The 21,924-nt window shown below is 44.8% G+C and overlaps 1 protein-coding gene across 1 annotated transcript; it reads left to right on the plus strand.

Moving 5' to 3' along the window:
* The first annotated feature begins 20,296 nt into the window (after window positions 1–20,296).
* Window positions 20,297–21,924, plus strand: LOC100276588 (uncharacterized). Its single transcript, NM_001150341.1, has one exon. It carries the CDS (start codon window positions 20,409–20,411, stop codon window positions 21,666–21,668), a length of 1,260 nt encoding a protein of 419 aa, NP_001143813.1. The 5' UTR covers window positions 20,297–20,408; the 3' UTR covers window positions 21,669–21,924.

A 21,924-nucleotide genomic window follows, 5' to 3' on the forward strand; every position in this document is an offset into this window, starting at 1 on the left:
CTATTCTTGTTGGCTTGGGACTAGTGCTAGGATCGTGGGCTGGACACGAGTATGGTCCGAAAACACGAGTTCAAAGCACAGCTCAGCACAAGACGATATAGGTCAGACTAACACAGAGTAGGATCTAGAACACCAGCTAGAAGGGGTGAATAGACAGTTTTAACTAAGATCAAAGACACTAGAGAAATTTAAACAAAACAACAAGACATATAAATTTCCTAGCTATGATAGGCTAACAAAATATGATGAGCAATTATGGTAATATTACAAATGATAGACAACACACAAATTACTAACTATTTGCTAAGTAATAAGTAAAGAGTGAGAGAATGACATCGAAATTTATCCTGTGGTATCGGTGATTTGCCGATCACCCATAATCCACGTTGAGGTAGAATTCAAGCTCTCACTTGCTGCTCTATCAAAAGGCGGCTTGATCTTTGAGCTAAGTGGACAAGAAATCACTCAATACTTCGATTCCACTAGCGCCGCCTTTGACGCTCCAGCGAGGTGGGCACGAACCCCTCAAAATCAACACCGGCAGCTCCTCCATAATCTTCACGGAGAGCTCAACGAAGACAACACCCGAGCCATCTAGGAAGCGGCAACCTCCAAGAGTAACAAGACAATGAAGCTTGCCTGGTGTACCACCTATAGTCCCTCAAGGATCACAATGAATGCAAATGCAGTAGAAGCTCTCAATCACTCACTAGAATGCAATCTCAATCAAGGAGCGTGAGAGTTTGAGTTAGAGGATCACAAATAAGCTCCATGTATGCTAGGAATGGCCAAGAGAGCCCTCACACACGAGCTCCACTTCTATATATAGCCCCCAACTCAATACTAGCCGTTATGTGCAACTAGCACACTATCTGCGCACACGCGGACGGTCCGCGCCCTATGGCCGGACGGTCCGCCGTGCTAGTAACGGCTATAATTCTCGTTTGAAACCTATTAGTGATGTCAGAAAATGACAGGCCTGGACGATCCGTCAGCCCAGGCCGGACGGTCCAGGACCTGTCAACTTGAAACGCCAGAGCACTGACCCTATTAAACAACATGGGCGGAATGTCCGCCAACCATGCCGGACTGTCCGCCAACCATGCTGGATTGTCCACCCCTGGGACCAAATACCGCTCGGGCAAAAGCCCCGGATAGTCCGTAGTACAAGAGCTCAAAAACACACAGTCCCTGCCCCAATCCATTTTGGCACGTGCGGACGGTCCGCCAACACTAGTCGAACGGTCTGCGTAGGAACACAGAGATAGCTGCACCAGCAGACCCCTCTGGCAAGGTCGCGGACGGTCCGCCCTCCTGGCCCGGACGGTCCGACAACCCCAGTGATAGTCGCCTAGAGGGGGGTGAATAGGGCGAAACTGAAATTTACAAATATAAACACAACTACAAGCCGGGTTAGCGTTAGAAATAACAAACGAGTCCGCGTGAGAGGGTGGAAAACAAATCGCAAGCAAATGAAGAGTGTGACACGCGGATTTGTTTTACCGAGGTTCGGTTCTTGCAAACCTACTCCCCGTTTAGGAGGCCACAAAGGCCGGGTCTCTTTCAACCCTTCCCTCAAACGGTCCCTCAGACCGAGTGAGCTTCTCTTCTCAAATCTCTTGGGAATCAAACTTCCCGCAAGGACCACCACACAATTGGTGTCTCTTGCCTCAATTACAAGAAAGAATGCGAAAGAAAAGAAGCGTTCCAAGCGTAAGAGCTCAAATGAACACTACAAATCACTCTCTCTAGTCACTAAGGCTTTGTGTGGAGTTGGGAGAGGATTTGATCTCTTTTGGTGTGCTTTGCGATGAATGCTAGCTCTTGTATAGTGGTTGGAAGCTGGAAAACTTGGATGCTATGAATGGTGGGGTAGTTGGGGTATTTATAGCTCCAACCACCAAACATGACCGTTGGTGAAGGCTGTCTGTCGTATGGTGCACCGGACAGTCCGGTGTACACCGGACATGTCCGGTGCGCCAGCCACGTCACCAATTCCGTTGGGATTCGACCGTTGGAGCTCTGACTTCTGGGCCCGCCTGGATGTCCGGTGCACACCGGACATGTACTGTTCAATGTCCGGTGTGCCAGCGCGCGCGTGCCTGACTTCTGCGCGCTTCTGGCGTGCATTAAATGCGCTGTAGGTAGCCGTTGGCGCGAAGTAGTCGTTGCTCCGGAGTTGCACCGGACAGTCCGGTGTACACCGGACATGTCCGGTGAATTATAGCGGAGTAGCCGCTCTGGTTTCCCGAAGCTGGCGAGTTCCTGAGGCCGCTCTTCCTTGGAGCACCGGACACTGTCCGGTGTACACCGGACAGTCCGGTGAATTATAGCGGAGTGCCTCTGGAAATTCCCGAAGGTGGCGAGTTTGATTTGGAGTCCTCTGGTGCACCGGACACTGTCCGGTGTACACCGGACAGTCCGGTGCCCCAGACCAGAGGTGCCTTCGGTTGTCCCTTTGCTCCTTTGTTGAACCCAATACTTGGTCATTTTATTGGCTGAGTGTGAACCTTTTACACCTGTATATTCTATACACTAGGGCAAACTAGTTAGTCCAATTATTTGTGTTGGGCAATTCAACCACCAAAATCAATTAGGAAAATAGGTGTAAGCCTAATTCCCTTTCAATCTCCCCCTTTTTGGTGATTGATGCCAACACAAACCAAAGCAAGTATAGAAATGCATAATTGAACTAGTTTGCATAATGTAAGTGCAAAGGTTGCTTGGAATTGAGCCAATATAAATACTTACAAGATATGCCTGGATTGTTTCTTTGTTTTTAACATTTTGGACCACGCTTGCACCACATGTTTTGTTTTTGCAAACTCTTTTGTAAATCCTTTTCAAAGTTCTTTTGCAAATAGTCAAAGGTAAATGAATAAGATTTTGCAAAGCATTTTCAAGATTTGAAATTTTCTCCCCCTGTTTCAAATGCTTTTCCTTTGACTAAACAAAACTCCCCCTAAATGAGATCCTCCTCTTAGTGTTCAAGAGGGTTTTGATATATCATTTTTGAAATACTACTTTGTCCCCCTTTTGAACACAATAGGATACCAATTGAAAAATACTCTTTGAAAAACTAAGTTTTTGAAATTGGTGGTGGTGCGGTCCTTTTGCTTTGGGCTCATACTCTCTCCCCCTTTGGCATGAATCGCCAAAAACGGAATCATTAGAGCCCTTGAATTACTCTTTCTTCCTTTGGTCATAAATAAATGAGTGAAGATTATACCAAAGATGGAGTCCTTTTGCTTGGTGCTCATGGTTTCTCCCCCAAAAATGGAGAGTTGCTTGGAGTGACGGCGAAGGATGAGTTACGGAGTGGAAGCCTTTGTCTTCGCCGAAGACTCCAATTCCCTTTCAATACACCTATGACTTGGTTTGAAATAGACTTGAAAACACATTAGTCATAGCATATGAAAGAGACATGATCAAAGGTATTTAAAAGAGCTATGTGTGCAATTTAACAAAAGAAGTTCCTAGAATCAAGAATATTTAGCTCCTGCTTAAGTTTGTTAAAAGTTTGTTCATCAAGTGGCTTGGTAAAGATATCGGCTAATTGATCTTTAGTATTAATGTAAGAAATCTCGATATCTCCCTTTTGTTGGTGATCCCTAAGAAAATGATACCGAATGGCTATGTGTTTAGTGCGGCTATGCTCGACGGGATTATCCGCCATCTTGATTGCACTCTCATTATCACATAGCAAAGGGACTTTGGTTAATTTGTAACCGTAGTCCCGCAGGGTTTGCCTCATCCAAAGCAATTGCGCGCAACAATGACCTGCGGCAATGTACTCGGCTTCGGCGGTGGAAAGAGCAACCGAATTTTGCTTCTTTGAAGCCTAAGACACCAAGGATCTTCCCAAGAACTGGCAAGTCCCCGATGTGCTCTTCCTATTGATTTTACACCCCGCCCAATCGGCATCTGAATAACCAATCAAATCAAATGTGGATCCCCTAGGATACCAAAGCCCAAACTTAGGTGTATAAGCCAAATATCTCAAGATTCGTTTTACGGCCGTAAGGTGAGCTTCCTTAGGGTCGGCTTGGAATCTTGCACACATGCATACGGAAAGCATAATATCCGGTCGAGATGCACATAAATAGAGTAAAGAACCTATCATCGACCAGTATACCTTTTGATCCACGGACTTACCTCCCGTGTCGAGGTCGAGATGCCCATTAGTTCCCATGGGTGTCTTGATGGGCTTGGCATCCTTCATCCCAAACTTGTTTAGAATGTCTTGAGTATACTTCGTTTGGCTAATGAAGGTGCCTTCTTGGAGTTGCTTCACTTGAAATCCTAAGAAATATTTCAACTCCCCCATCATAGACATCTCGAACTTTTGTGTCATGATCCTACTAAACTCTTCACAGGTAGATTCGTTAGTAGACCCAAATATAATATCATCAACATAAATTTGGCATACAAACAAATCATTCTCAAGTGTTTTGGTAAAGAGCGTAGGATCGACCTTTCTGACTTTGAAGCCATTAGCAATAAGGAAATCTCTAAGGCATTCATACCATGCTCTTGGGGCTTGCTTGAGCCCATAAAGCGCCTTAGAGAGCTTATAGACATGGTTAGGGTACTCACTGTCTTCAAAGCCGGGAGGTTGCTCAACATAGACCTCTTCCTTGATTGGTCCATTGAGGAAGGCACTTTTCACGTCCATTTGATAAAGCTTAAAGCCATGGTAAGTAGCATAGGCTAATAATATGCGAATTGACTCAAGCCTAGCTACGGGTGCATAGGTTTCACCGAAATCCAAACCTTCGACTTGGGAGTATCCCTTGGCCACAAGTCGAGCTTTGTTCCTTGTCACCACACCATGCTCATCTTGCTTGTTGCGGAATACCCATTTGGTTCCTACAACATTTTGATTAGGACGTGGAACTAAATGCCATACCTCATTTCTAGTGAAGTTGTTGAGCTCCTCTTGCATCGCCACCACCCAATCCGAATCTTGAAGTGCTTCCTCTACCCTGTGTGGCTCAATAGAGGAAACAAAAGAGTAATGCTCACAAAAATGTGCAATACGAGATCTAGTAGTTACCCCCTTATGAATGTCGCCGAGGATGGTGTCGACGGGGTGATCTCGTTGGATTGCTTGGTGGACTCTTGGGTGTGGCGGCCTTTGCTCTTCATCCTCCTTGTCTTCCTCATTTGCATCTCTCCCTTGATCATTGCCATCATCTTGAGGTGGCTCATTTGCTTGATCTTCTACTTCATCAACTTGAGCTTCATCCTCATTTTGAGTCGGTGGGGATGCTTGCATGGAGGAGGATGGTTGATCTTGTGTATTTGGAGGTTCTTTGGATTCCTTAGGACACACATCCCCAATGGACATGTTCCTTAGCGCGATGCACGGAGCCTCTTCATCACCTATCTCATCAAGATCAACTTGCTCTACTTGAGAGCCGTTAGTCTCATCAAACACAACGTCACAAGAAACTTCAACTTGTCCAGTGGACTTGTTAAAGACTCTATATGCCCTTGTGTTTGAATCATATCCTAGTAAAAAGCCTTCTACAGTCTTAGGAGCAAATTTAGATTTTCTACCTCTTTTAACAAGAATAAAACATTTGCTACCAAAGACTCTAAAATATGAAATATTGGGCTTTTTACCGGTTAGGAGTTCATAAGATGTCTTCTTGAGGATTCGGTGTAGATATAACCGGTTGATGGCGTAGCAGGCGGTGTTGACCGCCTCGGCCCAAAACCGATCCGAAGTCTTGTACTCATCAAGCATGGTCCTTGCCATGTCCAATAGAGTTCGATTCTTCCTCTCCACTACACCATTTTGTTGTGGCGTGTAGGGAGAAGAGAACTCATGCTTGATGCCCTCCTCCTCAAGGAAGCCTTCGATTTGAGAGTTCTTGAACTCCGTCCCGTTGTCGCTTCTAATTTTCTTGATCCTTAAGCCGAACTCGTTTTGAGCTCGTCTCAAGAATCCCTTTAAGGTTTCTTGGGTTTGAGATTTTCCTGCAAAAAGAACACCCAAGTGAAGCGAGAATAATCATCCACTACTACAAGACAATACTTACTCCCGCCGATGCTTATGTAAGCAATCGGGCCGAATAGATCCATGTGGAGCAGCTCAAGCGGCCTGTCGGTCGTCATGATGTTCTTGTGTGGATGATGGGCACCAACTTGCTTTCCTACTTGGCATGCGCTACAAACCCTGTCTTTCTCAAAATGAACATTTGTTAGTCCTAAAATGTGTTTTCCCTTTAGAAGCTTGTGAAGATTCTTCATCCCAACATGTGCTAATCGGCGATGCCAGAGCCAGCCCATGTTAGTCTTAGCAATTAAGCAAGTGTCGAGTTCAGCTCTATCAAAATCTACCAAGTATAGCTGACCCTCTAACACTCCCTTAAATGCTATTGAATCATCACTTCTTCTAAAGACAGTGACACCAACATCAGAGAAAAGACAGTTGTAGCCCATTTTGCATAATTGAGATACAGAAAGCAAATTGTAATCTAATGAATCTACAAGAAAAACATTGGAAATAGAATGGTCAGGAGATATAGCTATTTTACCAAGACCTTTGACCAAACCTTGATTTCCATCCCCGAATGTGATAGCTCGTTGGGGATCTTGGTTTTTCTCATATGAGGAGAACATCTTCTTCTCCCCTGTCATGTGGTTTGTGCACCCGCTGTCGATTATCCAACTTGAGCCCCCGGATGCATAAACCTACAAAACAAGTTTAGTTCTTGACTTTAGGTACCCAAATGGTTTTGGGTCCTTTGGCATTAGATACAAGAACTTTGGGTACCCAAACACAAGTCTTTGACCCCTTGTGCTTGCCCCCAACATATTTGGCAACTACCTTGCTAGATTTGTTAGTCAAAACATAAGATGCATCAAAAGTTTTAAATGAAAGACTATGTTCATTTGATGCACTAGGAGTTTTCTTCTTAGGCAACTTAGCACGGGTTGGTTGCCTAGAGCTAGATGTCTCACCCTTGTACATAAAAGCATGGTTAGGGCCAGAATGAGACTTCCTAGAATGAATTCTCCTAATTTTGTCCTCAGGATAACCGGCAGGGTATAAAATGTAACCCTCGTTATCCTGAGGCATGGGAGTCTTGCCCTTAACAAAGTTAGACAATCTTTTAGGAGGGGCATTAAGTTTGACATTGTCTCCCCTTTGGAAGCCAATGCCATCCTTGATGCCAGGGCGTCTCCCATTATAGAGCATACTTCTAGCAAATTTAAAATTTTCATTTTCTAAGTTATGCTCGGCAATTTTAGCATCTAATTTAGCTATATGATCATTTTGTTGCTTAATTAAAGACATGTGATCATGAATAGCATTAACATCAATATCTCTACATCTAGTACAAATAGATACATGCTCAACTATAGATGTAGGGGGTTTGCAAGATTTTAATTCTACAACCTTAGCATGTAATATGTCGTTTTCACTTCTAAGGTTAGAAATAGTAATATTGCAAACATCAAAATCTTTAGCCTTAGCAAGCAATTTTTCATTTTCATTTCTAAGGCTAGCAAGAGATAAATTCAATTTTTCAATCTTAGCAAGTAAATCATCATTATCATTTCTAAGATTGGGAATTGAAACATTACAAACATGAGAATCAACCTTAGCTAATAAATTAGAATTCTCATTTTTAAGGTTGTCTATAGTCTCATGGCAAGTGCTTAGCTCACTACACAATTTTTCACATTTTTCTACTTCTAGAGCATAAGCATTTTTAATCTTAACATGTTTTTTATTTTCCTTGATTAGGAAGTCCTCTTGGGAGTCCAAGAGATCATCCTTCTCATGGATGGCACTAATTAATTCATTTAATTTTTCCTTTTGTTCCATGTTAAGGTTGGCAAAAAGAGTACGCAAATTATCTTCCTCATCACTAGCATTATCATCACTAGAAGATTCATATTTAGTGGAGGATTTTGATTTAACCTTCTTCTTTTTGTCGTCCTTTGCCATGAGGCACTTGTGGCCGACGTTGGGGAAGAGGAGTCCCTTGGTGACTGCGATGTTGGCGGCGTCCTCGTCGTCGGAGGAGTCGGTGGAGCTCTCGTCGGAGTCCCATTCGCGACACACGTGGGCATCGCCGCCCCTCTTCTTGTGGTACCTCTTCTTTTCTCTCCTCTTGCCCTTCTTGTCGTTATCCCTGTCACTGTCACTTGATAATGGACATTTGGCAATAAAGTGACCGGGCTTACCACACTTGTAGCAAACCTTCTTGGAGCGGGACTTGTAGTCTTTCCCCCTCCTTTGCTTGAGGATTTGGCGAAATCTTTTGATGATAAGCGCCATTTCCTCGTTGTCGAGCTTGGAGGCGTCGATGGGTGTTCTACTTAATGTAGGCTCCTCCTTCTTTTCCTCCGTCGCCTTGAATGCGACGGGTTGAGCTTCGGACGTGGAGGGATCATCAAGCTCGTTGATCTTCCTCGAGCCTTCGATCATGCACTCAAAACTTACAAAATTCCCGATTACTTCCTCGGGAGTCATTAGTGTATATCTAGGGTTGCCACGAATTAATTGAACTTGAGTAGGGTTAAGAAAAATAAGTGATCTTAAAATAACCTTAACCATTTCGTGGTCATCCCATTTCTTGCTCCTGAGGTTGCGCACTTGATTCACCAAGGTCTTGAGCCGGTTGTACATATTTTGTGGCTCCTCCCCTTTGCGAAGCCAGAACCGACCGAGCTCCCCCTCGATCGTCTCCCGCTTGGTGATCTTTGTGAGATCATCTCCTTCGTGTGCGGTTTTGAGCACATCCCAAACCTCCTTGGCGCTCTTCAACCCTTGCACTTTGTTGTACTCCTCTCTACTTAGAGAGGCGAGGAGTATTGTTGTTGCTTGAGAGTTGAAGTGCTCGATTTAGGCAACCTTGTCCTCATCATAATCTTCATCCCCTACGGATGGTACCTGTGCACCAAACTCAACAACATCCCATATACTTTTGTGGAGTGAGGTTAGATGAAATCGCATTAAATCACTCCACCTAGCATAATCCTCACCATCAAATGTTGGTGGTTTGCCTAATGGGACGGAAAGTAAAGGTGTATGTTTAGAAATGCGAGGGTAGCGTAGGGGAATCTTACTATACTTCTTGCGCTCTTGGCGCTTAGAAGTGACGGACGCCGCGTCGGAGCCGGAGGTGGATGTTGATGAAGAGTCGGTCTCGTAGTAGACCACTTTCCTCATCTTCTTTTTCTTGTCCCCACTCCGACGAGGCTTGTGAGAAGAGGATTTTTCCTTCTTCTCTTTGTGTGAAGAAGATTTCTTCTCCTTCCCTTTGGAGGAGTCCTTCTTCTTCTCCTTCCCTTTTAAGGAGTCTTTCTTCTCCTTTCTCTTGGTGCGGGACTCTTCCGATGAAGCGCTCCCGTGGCTTGTAGTGGGCTTTTCGCCGGTCTCGATCTCCTTCTTGGCGTGATCTCCCGACATCACTTCGAGCGGTTAGGCTCTAATGAAGCACCGGGCTTTGATACCAATTGATAGTCGCCTAGAGGGGGGGTGAATAGGGCGAAACTGAAATTTACAAATATAAACACAACTACAAGCCGGGTTAGCGTTAGAAATAACAAACGAGTCCGCGTGAGAGGGTGGAAAACAAATCGCAAGCAAATGAAGAGTGTGACATGCGGACTTGTTTTACCGAGGTTCGGTTCTTGCAAACCTACTCCCTGTTGAGGAGGCCACAAAGGCCGGGTCTCTTTCAACCCTTCCCTCTCTCAAACGGCCCCTCAGACCGAGTGAGCTTCTCTTCTCAAATCTCTTGGGAATCAAACTTCCCGCAAGGACCACCACACAATTGGTGTCTCTTGCCTCAATTACAAGTGAGTGTTTGATCACAAGAAAGAATGCGAAAGAAAAGAAGCGATCCAAGCGCAAGAGCTCAAATGAACACTACAAATCACTCTCTCTAGTCACTAAGGCTTTGTGTGGAGTTGGGAGAGGATTTGATCTCTTTTGGTGTGCTTTGCGATGAATGCTAGCTCTTGTATAGTGGTTGGAAGCTGGAAAACTTGGATGCTATGAATGGTGGGTGGTTGGGGTATTTATAGCCCCAACCACCAAACATGACCGTTGGTGAAGGCTGTCTGTCGTATGGTGCACCGGACAGTCCGGTGTACACCGGACATGTCCGGTGCGCCAGCCACGTCACCAATTCCGTTGGGATTCGACCGTTGGAGCTCTGACTTCTGGGCCCGCCTGGATGTCCGGTGCACACCGGACATGTACTGTTCAATGTCCGGTGTGCCAGCGCGCGTGCCTGACTTCTGCGCGCTTCTGGCGCGCATTAAATGCGCTGCAGGTAGCCGTTGGCGCGAAGTAGCCGTTGCTCCGGAGTTGCACCGGACAGTCCGGTGTACACCGGACATGTCCGGTGAATTATAGCGGAGTAGCCGCTCTGGTTTCCCGAAGCTGGCGAGTTCCTGAGGCCGCTCTTCCTTGGAGCACCGGACACTGTCCGGTGTACACCGGACAGTCCGGTGAATTATAGCGGAGTGCCTCTGGAAATTCCCGAAGGTGGCGAGTTTGAGTTGGAGTCCTCTGGTGCACCGGACACTGTTCGGTGTACACCGGACAGTCCGGTGCCCCAGACCAGAGGTGCCTTCGGTTGTCCCTTTGCTCCTTTGTTGAACCCAATACTTGGTCATTTTATTGGCTGAGTGTGAACCTTTTACACCTGTATATTCTATACACTAGGGCAAACTAGTTAGTCCAATTATTTGTGTTGGGCAATTCAACCACCAAAATCAATTAGGAAAATAGGTGTAAGCCTAAATCCCTTTCACCCAGAACTCAGTAATTTTTAGATTGTGCTTAACAAAAGACTTTGACTCTCGAAAACGAAGCGTTGTTGGTCCTCATGCAAATGCAACACTATATGCTCTATGAGGCACTATGTTTTACACTGATCAAAGTCATTGACCCCTCTTAATAGTACGACTATCTAGCCTACTAATCTAGCCAATTTCTTCTCTAAACTCCTGATGACCGGCAAAAACAAAACATATGTTATACCTTTGCCTTAACTTGATCCACAACCAATGGTTATAAGTCTCCAAGACTTTCCTGTTCCCTGTGGTCCAATTCTGTATTCTTATTTCTCCAAGAATAATTAGTCCACAAGTAGTTGTCATTAATTACCAAAACACCACTAAGGGCCTAGATGATTCACAATCTCTCCTTTTTTGGTAATTGATGACAACACTGCATATTTCACAGTGTGCTAGTTGCACATAACGACAAGTATTGAGTTGAGGGCTATATATAGAAGTGGAGCTCATGTGTGAGGGCTCTCTTGGCCATTCCAAGCATACATTGAGTTCATTTGTGATCCTCTAACTCAAACTCTTACACTCTGTCACACCTGAGTTTTGGGGCACCAAGACCCGGGCGCGAACATAATCACCAGGTGTGCTAGGACCAAGTCTCACACATATGATGAATCATGGCACAGGATCAAATGTCACATCTTTACTATATAACAGGAGTTCTATACAAAATAAATAAATATTTACATTATAAGGAGACAACGGTCCAGCAACCCAAAGTTGACTGGGAGACGACGGTCTAGATCTCTCACGAACTCATCGCAGCATCCTCCAAGCGCCTCCTCCTGCGGTACCTGTTCTTGACCTGTGGGGGGGTGTGAGACAGCAAGAGTGAGCTCACATACGTTCATCGCTCAACAAGTTGTGGGGAATAATGTGCATGAACTCGCCAAAGGTGGGAGCTCATGAAGTGTAAGGCTTACCAAAGAGGATGGTTGAAGCTGAGCATTGCTTTTAAAGTTGGTCAAAATTTTATTAGCAATTACTAAGTATAAGTAAATACCAACCCAATTAAATAGTAGAACAGAAGTAACAACATCACCTGCGATGCAATGCATATGACAAATTGAATTTAGTTCCATAATTTAATCATCAGAGAGTCCTGAGCTGCTCATGACCGTGAGCTCGGCTAGTATACTAGTTTTACACTCTGCAGAGGTGGTACCCTTTACCCACAAGTCATGTTACCCATCTGCCAAGGGATCGCGACTTCCCATACACCTCTACCGAGGAGGCGAGGCAGGGTAACACTACGAGGCCTTTACAAAGTTCCACTAGCTTCAGAAAACCCGCTACAGTTTATAGGAAGCTCCAATGCAGGGTTCTTGACTGACCGCCATCGCAGCAAAATCAACCAAGGACCTCCCTACACTGACCACTCCCCTACTGCCCTTGCCCCTTTCGGGTAAGGTAGTCCTCCACTAGCTTTCCTAATTAATCAGCCAAGGGCGTCCATAAACCCTTGTGGTGGCACGTGTTTCTCAAGTTAAGCTCTATGTTCCAATTAACATTAATGATCTTGACATGAACAGTAAATAACAACGGATAACAAAAGTATAATCATGAATAATGTGTATCTCAATGCCCAAAACCACATATAGCACTAGCGAGTACTACCCAAAAAGTTCAGTGGTAAACAAGGCATAAAGATAGACAAACTAGGGTAACCTATTAGGTCCCATCAAAATTAACCTATGCAGATCATTATGATTAATTAGAACATGAGTGGGTAAAAGAAGTGATCAAGGGCACAACTTGCCTGGGACTTGAGATTCCAGGTACCAACTTGCTCTTCAGGTGACACGTGTCCTCACCGCTAAACGTAGCAATATAGACAAACATGGTATAGGCAAAATTAACATTACAACAAACATAAACACAAACTGCATAATAATATTCTACGCGTTGCTACGAGATCGTGGGAACGATAATCACTAAATTCGGGGTTACGGTTATGAAGTTATCGAGTTATGAATTTCCAAAGTTATTAAGTACTTGGCACGAAATAAATTAAGTAAACAATTTTAATCTATGTTTCATGTTTAAATAGAGTCACTAGGTGATAAACAACATTAAAACAAAATTAATACAACTGGAATGAATCAAAAAGGAGTTAAAATAAATTTTCTATGAATTAAACAAGATCCTAGGTTTATTTCTATACAAGAAAATATTTTCTGAATTATCGCGGGTTGATATCCTATAAATCTAGGGACTCTTATGAAAAATCACACAGCCGAAGGGGTACGCAGGGATCCTGGCCGCCCAGATCAATTCTATGGCCTAGATTAGATTGCCCTAATATCGAAACGGTACGCAGCAGGAACCCTTGGATCTAAAATCAAGGACGGGGATTTAAAGAAGACGAGATTACTCTGGATCCATCCGATCCGATCCCATGGCCCGGATTTAACCTTTGCCTAAACGATTCGCGCGACCAGTCTAAGCCGTCCGCTATCGATCTGATGGCCAGCAGTCCGTCTTCTTTCTTACGACCGAACAAGGGGTGCCCAGGGACCCACGGTGGCGCCACCACGCCCGACGGAGCACCACCGCACAAACGCGCAAGTACATGAACCTGGCTTCGACCAGAGCTACGCATGAAGAAGGAGAAAGCGAACCTTTGGGGAGGGGTCTCACCTAGCATGGGTGGTGCAGAGGGCTCCGCCCACGTCGCAGGGCGGTAATGCGGCGGCGGCGAGGTTCGAGCCGGGATACGGTGCCCGACAACCCGTGCGCGGTACAGCAGCAAGGAACAGTGACCGACGACACATTCCCCGGCTGAGGCCACGACACGCGCAGGTCCTCCGCGCAACCAGGGCCCGCAGAGCTTCAACGGCGCATGCCAAATCGCGCCAGCAGGAGGACTCCCCGGCTGTAGAAATGAATCGATTCATCTCACTCTCTATTTCTTGCAACGGCGGCGCACTGGACAAGGGATGAAGAGAAGGGGCGCCAAGCACAGAGCGATGAACGGGGAAGGCATCGCGGTCCTCGCATTTATACTATGGAGCGTAGCTAGGATCCCGACGGAAATCCCCAGATTCACGGATGTTGTTGCGCGGCGACGGAGCTCGGTGTGCCCAACAGAAAAGTGGATAGGGAGGAGCGGCTTTGATTCTTGTACTCCGAGAAGCACGACCGGAGGAATCGGGGTCCGAGCCCAAATATCGCCCAGGTGGTTTGGTGCCCAGAGATCTCGGCACGGAGGAGCTGCGCGCGCCATTGCCGCGGATTCTGTTCCTGTACCGAGGAGGGAGCTGACACAGGCGGCCCCACAAGATCAGTGACCCGAGGCCTATGCGTGTGGACACAGAATCTGGCCAGTGGGCCCACGTGTAAGCGCCAGAACTAAAGAAAAGGGGAGGGGAAAGGAGATGGGGTGCGCGCTGCAGATGAAGGGGGAAATGGGCCGAAAACTGGGAAATCGGCGCAAGGTTGCGAGTCTCTCTTTTTTTATCTATTGCTTTCCTTTCTATTTTTAATTCAAATTTGAATCCCAAATCTGCTCTAAATTCAAGTCTAAGGTACAAATGGAATGCCTAACATAATGTGCAATAATTATACTAATCTATTTAATTACTTTATTTAGTATTATTATTTTATTTTAGGTAATACTTTCAACATGAGATTCACACCTTATTTATATTATTATTATTTTTTTAAATGCACGAACAATTAACTCCAACATGACGCACCATTTTCTTTATTTAATATATTTAATGCAAAGATGAGAAAATCATCACAAGTAGCCAATTAAATAAATTTTTTTTAATATGTTACCCAATTCCTATACATTTTATTTCTTTCAAAATTTGGGTATTACACACTCCTTGCTTGAGATTGTATTCTAGTGAGTGAATGAGTGCTTCTAGTGCATTTGCACCCATTGTGATCCTTGAGGCACTAGGTGGTACACCGGGCAAGCTTGACTGTCTTGTTACTCTTGGAGGTTGCCGCCTCCTAGACGGCTCGAGTGTTGTCTCCGTTGAGCTCTCCGTGAAGATTGTGGAGGAGTCACGGTGTTGAATTTGAGGGGTTTGCACCCACCTCACCGGAGCGCCAAAGGCGACGCTAATGGAATCGAGGTATTGAGTGATTTCTTGTCCACTTGGCTCAAAGATCAAGCTGCATCTTGATAGAGGAGCAGGTGAGAGCTTGAATTCCACCTCAACGTGGATTAGGGTGATCGGCAAATCACCGATACCACGAGATAAATTTCGGTGTCATTCTCCCACTCTTTACTTAGTACTTTGCAAGTAGTTAGTAATTTGTGTGTTGTCTATAATTTGGAGTATTGTCATAATTGCTCATCATATTTTGTTAGCCTATCATAGCTAGGAAATTTATATCTCTTGTTGTTTTGATTAAATTTCTTTAGTGTCTTTGATCGTAGTTAAAACCATCTATTCACCCCCTCTAGCCGATGTCCTAGATCCTACAAGTGGTATCAGTGGTTTGGACTCCATTATTTGTGGATTTAACCATCCCGGAGTTGGACAAAATGGCTAGTAATAACAATGTGCACATTAGGAAGCCATCGCATTTTGATGGGAACAATAATGACTATTGGAAAATGAGAATGTCAATGCATCTTAAAGCTATGGGAGGAAAGATTTGGTCTATTGTCAGAGATGGATTTGTTGTATTGAAGCAAGATGAACGATCACCTAGTGACAATGAAAATGTTCTAACCAATGATCAAGCCACGAATGTGTTCTATGATGCTCTAGACATAAATGAGTTCAACCGTATCAAGAATCTCACAACCTCTTTTATATTAGCTCCGTCCCCTCCAAAAGCTCCTCCTGATGATGGTATCACCGATGGTGGCATGTTGTGGCCCATAACCCCCGATCCCTACAAAGTGAAGATTTGAAAGGTTAATATAAATGATAAGTCTAAACTAAATTAAATTTGATCAACACACCAGAGCATGTAATCCTACATTCGAGTAGAGATACTTATCGACGCACCTAAGGTGGAGGCGTCGGAGCATGTAATCCCCACTGAGGCATCAACGACTGAAATTGAGAGAGAAATGGATGGTTGCTGCTGTGTCTGCTCTAGAAACCAAAACTGTTACAAATACAATATATTAGTTATAGGAAAAATCTATGACCGTGTTGAGAATAAATAAGACACTCATGTTCATTCCTTGTTGCGCCTATGCGTTGTAAGCAGCCATGTACTCTAATTGTTGTTGGACGAATGCCATTTGTTGCTGCCACAGCTCTTCACGAAACCTTTATTGCTACTCCGTCATAGCCTCCTCCATGCTTAAGTGTCGACTACGGTTGCTACCACAATCCACATGCGACAAAGAGCCGCCATGAGACCGCAACTCCGTCGAATCAATCACATCGGTAAACATAGAATAACTTGAAAAACAAGAAAATTAGCTATTCAACCATAGTTTCAATCTTATTGAAAAAATTTCACAAGTTCATACCGTCCATGGGCCTTTCTTTCAATAGAATGCACAACTTCAACGTCGATAGTAGGTGCTCCTTGCCAATCATAGTCTTCTCCATACTTTCTAACCATCACCTGCTCGGAAGTCTCCTGCAATACAATATGAAGGTTCAGCACACATGTAATGCATAGCTATATGGCAAGAAAACATTAATCCTAATAACTACTAACCAGACGCTCAACTGCCGTCGTGAGGTATGGTTAAGCAAAGAAATATAAATTCATACTTCATACAAAGAGAAGATGGAAGGTTGTATGGAATAACATAGACGGACCAACATGAGTATGACGATGCCTTTTGACCAACAGGTGTGAAGCCATTGGTCGCGAGGCCGATTCGAACATCCTCAGTTCAGCTACAAAGTTTGGATCAAACGTGTCGAGAGCCTTCCAAGCATCCCATCTGAAAGGGTGCACCATTAGTGCATCGTTCTCACGGACACCTTCTTTATGCCATCGCATGTGCAGGGCAGTTTTTTCGATATAAACAACCGTTTCACTCGAGGAGTTAGAGGCAAGTAGCGAAGCTGCTTATGTGCAACATCTGTCATCGCCTTGTCACCTTCATCATTAACAACTTCCACAAATCTAGATTGTCCTCATTTTAGACATTTTCTCTCTTCCGCATGCTCCTTCATGAAAAGCATACAATTATTTTTGCACAAATCAATCTTTTCATAATTCATACTGAGACCTTTGATAATTGTATTTGAATGGTACATATTTTTAGGCAACTTATTGGGCTTTGATAGAACATCCCCGAATAACTTTAAAATCTCATTGTAACAGTTGTTCGAGAAAAAGTACTTGGAATAAAATATGCAAAAAATAACCTCTCGATGGGCGATGGCCAGACGGAGGAGGGCTCGACGCCGGGTCGGGCTGCGTAGAGGGAGCGGAGGCCGATAGTGGTGGCAGGAGGAGGGCTCGACGCCGTCGCCGGCAGCGCCCAGCAAACGCGCACATTGGGAGAGAGGAGGGAGGGAGAAGGAAAGAGAGAAGGAACTCATGGTGTTTAAATTCGTTAATTTTCGGCGGCCGTGACACAGGCCACCGAAAATAAGGTTATTTTCGGCGGCTAAGGCCTGTATGAGCCACCGAAAATAGAGCCTTATTTTTGGCGGCCTGTATAAGCCGTCGAAAATAGTGCCTTATTTTCGGTGGCCAGGGTTCGACCACCGAAAATAACCCTGGCCACCGAAAATGCTCTAAAGTGGTGTTTTTAATGGATGATGTTCTAGCAAGGGTAGAAAGAAGGGACTGGAGATAAAGTCTCGTACTCGCGTGCGCGAGCCGATGGATGTCATCGTATGACCAGGGAGAGGCAGAACCAGAGAAGTAGGCTAACCATTGCAGCCTTAATAGATTAGCATAGATTCTCTGGTGCTGAGTTTGGCTTGTCCATATAGGTGAGAAGAGAGGAAGCCTTTCTCATATATCTATATTATAATGGAACAATCAAAATAAAGTTTGGTACACCTCACATTTGTGTCCTGTGGAGACAATTCAACAATTGTGCACCAAAGATGTTGCCCCTAGAATTTTAGTATCATTAAAATAAATGGCTAAAATACATTTCTCAAAGGCTTCGACTTATTCCAATGCCCAAGTTTTTTTAATCAAATTTTGGTCTCCCGCAAGGCCGATAACAACCGAGTAGCATTGAATACATTAATTTGGGTTCTTCTTTCCATTGTATTTGTTGATAATGATAAGCTTTAATTCTTCTAGTACATGAGGGAGTTAAGCCTTCTAGAGAAACAGATAAAGACATCTACTAGTTCATCCTCGACATTGTAATTGTTCATGTGGGAAGATTCTAGAAACTCCATATCCCGACACCTAGAATTCAGTTGTTGGCAGAGATTTCCAATGCGAAGACTCCACACAGATTACCCTAATTCTAGTCAACTCGAGGGTGGCTTCTAGCTACCTTATTTTGATTATCATTCTTTGGCCTCCTATGTTCAATCCTATGCTACAAACATGGTTCGTTCGGGTAGAAGCTAAATGTGATGAAGCATTACCGCCAGAGCATCCAACACGACCTTATAACATTCAATTTGAGAGTAAGATTTTCATTGTGTCATAATGCATCTTCAACATATATGATATTAACCTCAGGAGTGTTGTAGACTTCCTATACTCTGACTTCCTAGAAATTAGACTCAAGATTGTGTGTTGTGGAGTTGCCCATATTGCATTGGAAGTGTGGAAATCATATTCTCTATTTTCGTTATGGTGCTATTGCTCGGCTTTGTGTTGCTCGTGCACTTCATAGCGAAGTTAGGTATGAATACAACATTGTCCCCATTGTATGTTCTTACCTCGCCAACTAGCCTTTTGGGTGTATGTCTCCCGCATGACGATGTTCTTGTCCTCAAAGATGTCCTCTTCTTCTTATCTATTTAGATCAATTTCTTAGGGCATGATTCGACAGTCTCCATGAGGTAATTGTGATGTTTTCTAGAGTCGACAATCAATGCAGAACCGAAAACCAAAGATGAAGGTTAATCATGTCATGAATATCGTGATGATATTGAGATCCACCGACATTTCAGGTGTTTCCGCCAGAGCCCCTACCTAGTGTGGCAGATGTCGGTGTGTGACGACCGACAATCTTACTACAAGGTTATCTAGAGTAAGTTTTAGCGACCTTCGACAAAAACCAAACAGGATAGGGAACATGAGTCAACGATTTAGATAGAGCGCTGAATAGCGTAATACCCTACATCCTGATGTAGGATTGCCTTACATTGAATTGTTGAATATGAGATGTCACGAGGAGAATATTCCTACCTCTCTTTACATTGTATAGATGACAACCGCATGATACTACTCCTTGTCAGCTATGATACATGTGTCCTGAACTATTATGAAGCTTGTCTTTTTTTAGCCGATTAGGTCGGTTCGCTTGCCGTGAAAGCCACTCCACCTTGTTCCGTGTTTTCTTATTAGCAGTACATGGGCTAACCCATCTCCTTATCTTGTTGTCAGTCCTTTGATAAACCTTATGATCTTGGTTGGTGAGATATGAATATATTAGCACAACACATGTATTAATTAATCATCAATTATAGGAGACAGTTGTATTAAATCGTTGAACTCTATTAACCAATTAACAAATTTGGAAGTCCTAAGATAACTTTGGTTATAAATATTTATTTTTAGAGGTGGGTTTGCTAGAAGTGTCCCCTCTATAATGATAATGAAGACAACACCGCCTTCAGAATTAGCTGCCTAAATTATAACTTTTTATGTGAAGTTCTATGAAGACAAAATTATATAAAAAATATTGAGCCCGTTGACATGGTACATCTTTAAAATTATTATTTTTTATTTAGAACTATTTTGGAGGGCAAAATTTTGTTTGTTAAAGTTCTTAGGTTTATAATTTATAGTCTATAATTTTAGACATCACTATTTAAAGACACATGCATACTTTTAACAGTCTCTACTAAACGTGATTTACAGCTAGCTTTGTAGTTGTTTTTATTTGAGATATTTGAAGTGTCAAAATATATTTGGAGTTCTTCAATTTTATGTCATGAACTCAAATAATAGGAAGAGACAAATATTTTAGCGGGACTGTCTTTGTGGTTGCATTAACAAAAGGAGAACAATTTAAGACGCCCATTTTGGCTAATCGCTTTGTACTGACCGATATGGCTCGACCCACCGCCTCTGAATATGAACTCTAGGAACAGAGACACCATTTCGCACAAGCAGTTAACATGGAAAATGTCCGCTCTTTATGCGCCCCTAGTGACTATAAGCATGCAAAACAAACATTAATTTGGTTTGTTAAAACGTAACATGTGGCCGGATGCTCGGGGTGACTGATCACCCTCCGTGACCGTTTCAGACAACTCCCATCTTCCCTTCAGGCATGACAGGTCCACAGACTCATGCATGGATCCTGTCTTTTAATAGGCATCACGAAGCTGACGGAAGCTAATTAATGGAGCGGACAGCCCGCAGCGCCTCTCCTATTCCTACGACGGCGCCGGGGCCAGCCCTCCACCGACGCCCCCGTCCTCGGTGGTGGTAGCCCGACGATCGCCATTGCCGCCACCCTCCACGATCGGGCGCGCGGCGAGAGAATGACCTCCACCGTATCCGCTTCCCAACTGCATATTACCGCCACAGCCACGGGGACCTCTGCTGTAATCACAACGCCCTCCTCAAACCAGAACCCCATCAACGCGCGCTCCTGCCATCATTCGGCGAGCAGCTCCCCACGCAGCAGCACCACCACCGGAGGCACAGGCGGTGGCGGCGGCAGCGGCAGCGGGAGCACGAACCAGGCGTGCGCGGCGTGCAAGTACCAGCGTCGCAAGTGCAGCCCGGACTGCCCGCTCGCGCCCTACTTCCCTGCCGACCAGCAGCGGCGCTTCCTCAACGCCCACCGTCTCTTCGGTGTCAGCAACATCCTCAAAACGCTGAAGAAGCTCAAGCCGGAACTCTGCGCCGACGCCATGGGCACGCTCATCTACCAGTCCGACATGCGCGCGCAGGATCCCGTCGGTGGCTGCTACCGCCTCGTCCTCAGTCTGGAGCGCCAGCTCGAGATCGATACTGCCGAGCTCACCGCCGTGCTCCACCACTTGGCGTTCTGCCGCCAGGCTACCACGACAACCACCGTGATGGCACCGCAACAGCAAGGCGGTGGCATGGCTGACCTCGACGTCACGTCCTCCAACCAGCCGCTTCTCCCCAACGAGCAGCAAGAAGTCGTTGACGCACTCTACGTGAATCACGAAGCTCACACCGCCATCCTTCAAACCGACGAGGTCGTCCACCGCCACGGTGGAGGCCACAGCCCCACCGATGATCATCACGGTGAGCAGCAACAGCAGCAGCTCTTCGACTACTTCTATTACGATGCCACCGCCAGCGACGATGCAAGTAGCAAGCCTACCATAGACATCAACCTCGACAACATGCAACAATTCGATTTTGACGATAGTTGTGCCGCCGCCGAGAAAGTGGATCTGGCTCCGGCAGCTGGGGATGGGGAAATAAGGCATCATCAGCACCTCGACATGAATTGCCAAATTGACCACAAAGATTATTTCGAGATAAAGGCGGCGTCACTCGTCGACGCCTTTGACATCCGGCAGGACCTGCAGCCGGTGGCAGACGTGAACGCCGAGGTTGACATTGACATCAAGACGGTGGATATGAATGCCGGCATTGGCATCGACATGAAGGCGATGGACATGAACGCCAATGTAGACGTCAATGCCGACCTACAGGGGGATGATGCCGCTGTCAACGTCTCCACCTGTGAAGCTGAAGCAGCAAAAATGGCAGCCGAGTCATCACATTGCAGGCTAGGGTTAGGATTTTCTTCGTTCTGATCAATCGTCTTTCCATTTCTCGCATGCATAGGGATGCCAATGCATGTACGAATAATTCTTTTTTTTATGATAGAGAAACTAGATTTTTTTTTGGTCAACCAAAAGACCCACCGACTCATTTTAAAAGGTTTTGAGCACAAAAAAGACTATAAATCAGGCTAGAATTTCAATGACACAAGTTTGTACTAATAATATAGTGTAAGATTATAGAAATTACATAATGTAATCATCTTACTTGTTAAGAATTATTAAGGCA

This window comes from Zea mays, chromosome 1 (genome assembly GCF_902167145.1).
Source record: "Zea mays cultivar B73 chromosome 1, Zm-B73-REFERENCE-NAM-5.0, whole genome shotgun sequence".
NCBI classification, from domain to species: Eukaryota; Viridiplantae; Streptophyta; class Magnoliopsida; order Poales; family Poaceae; genus Zea; species Zea mays.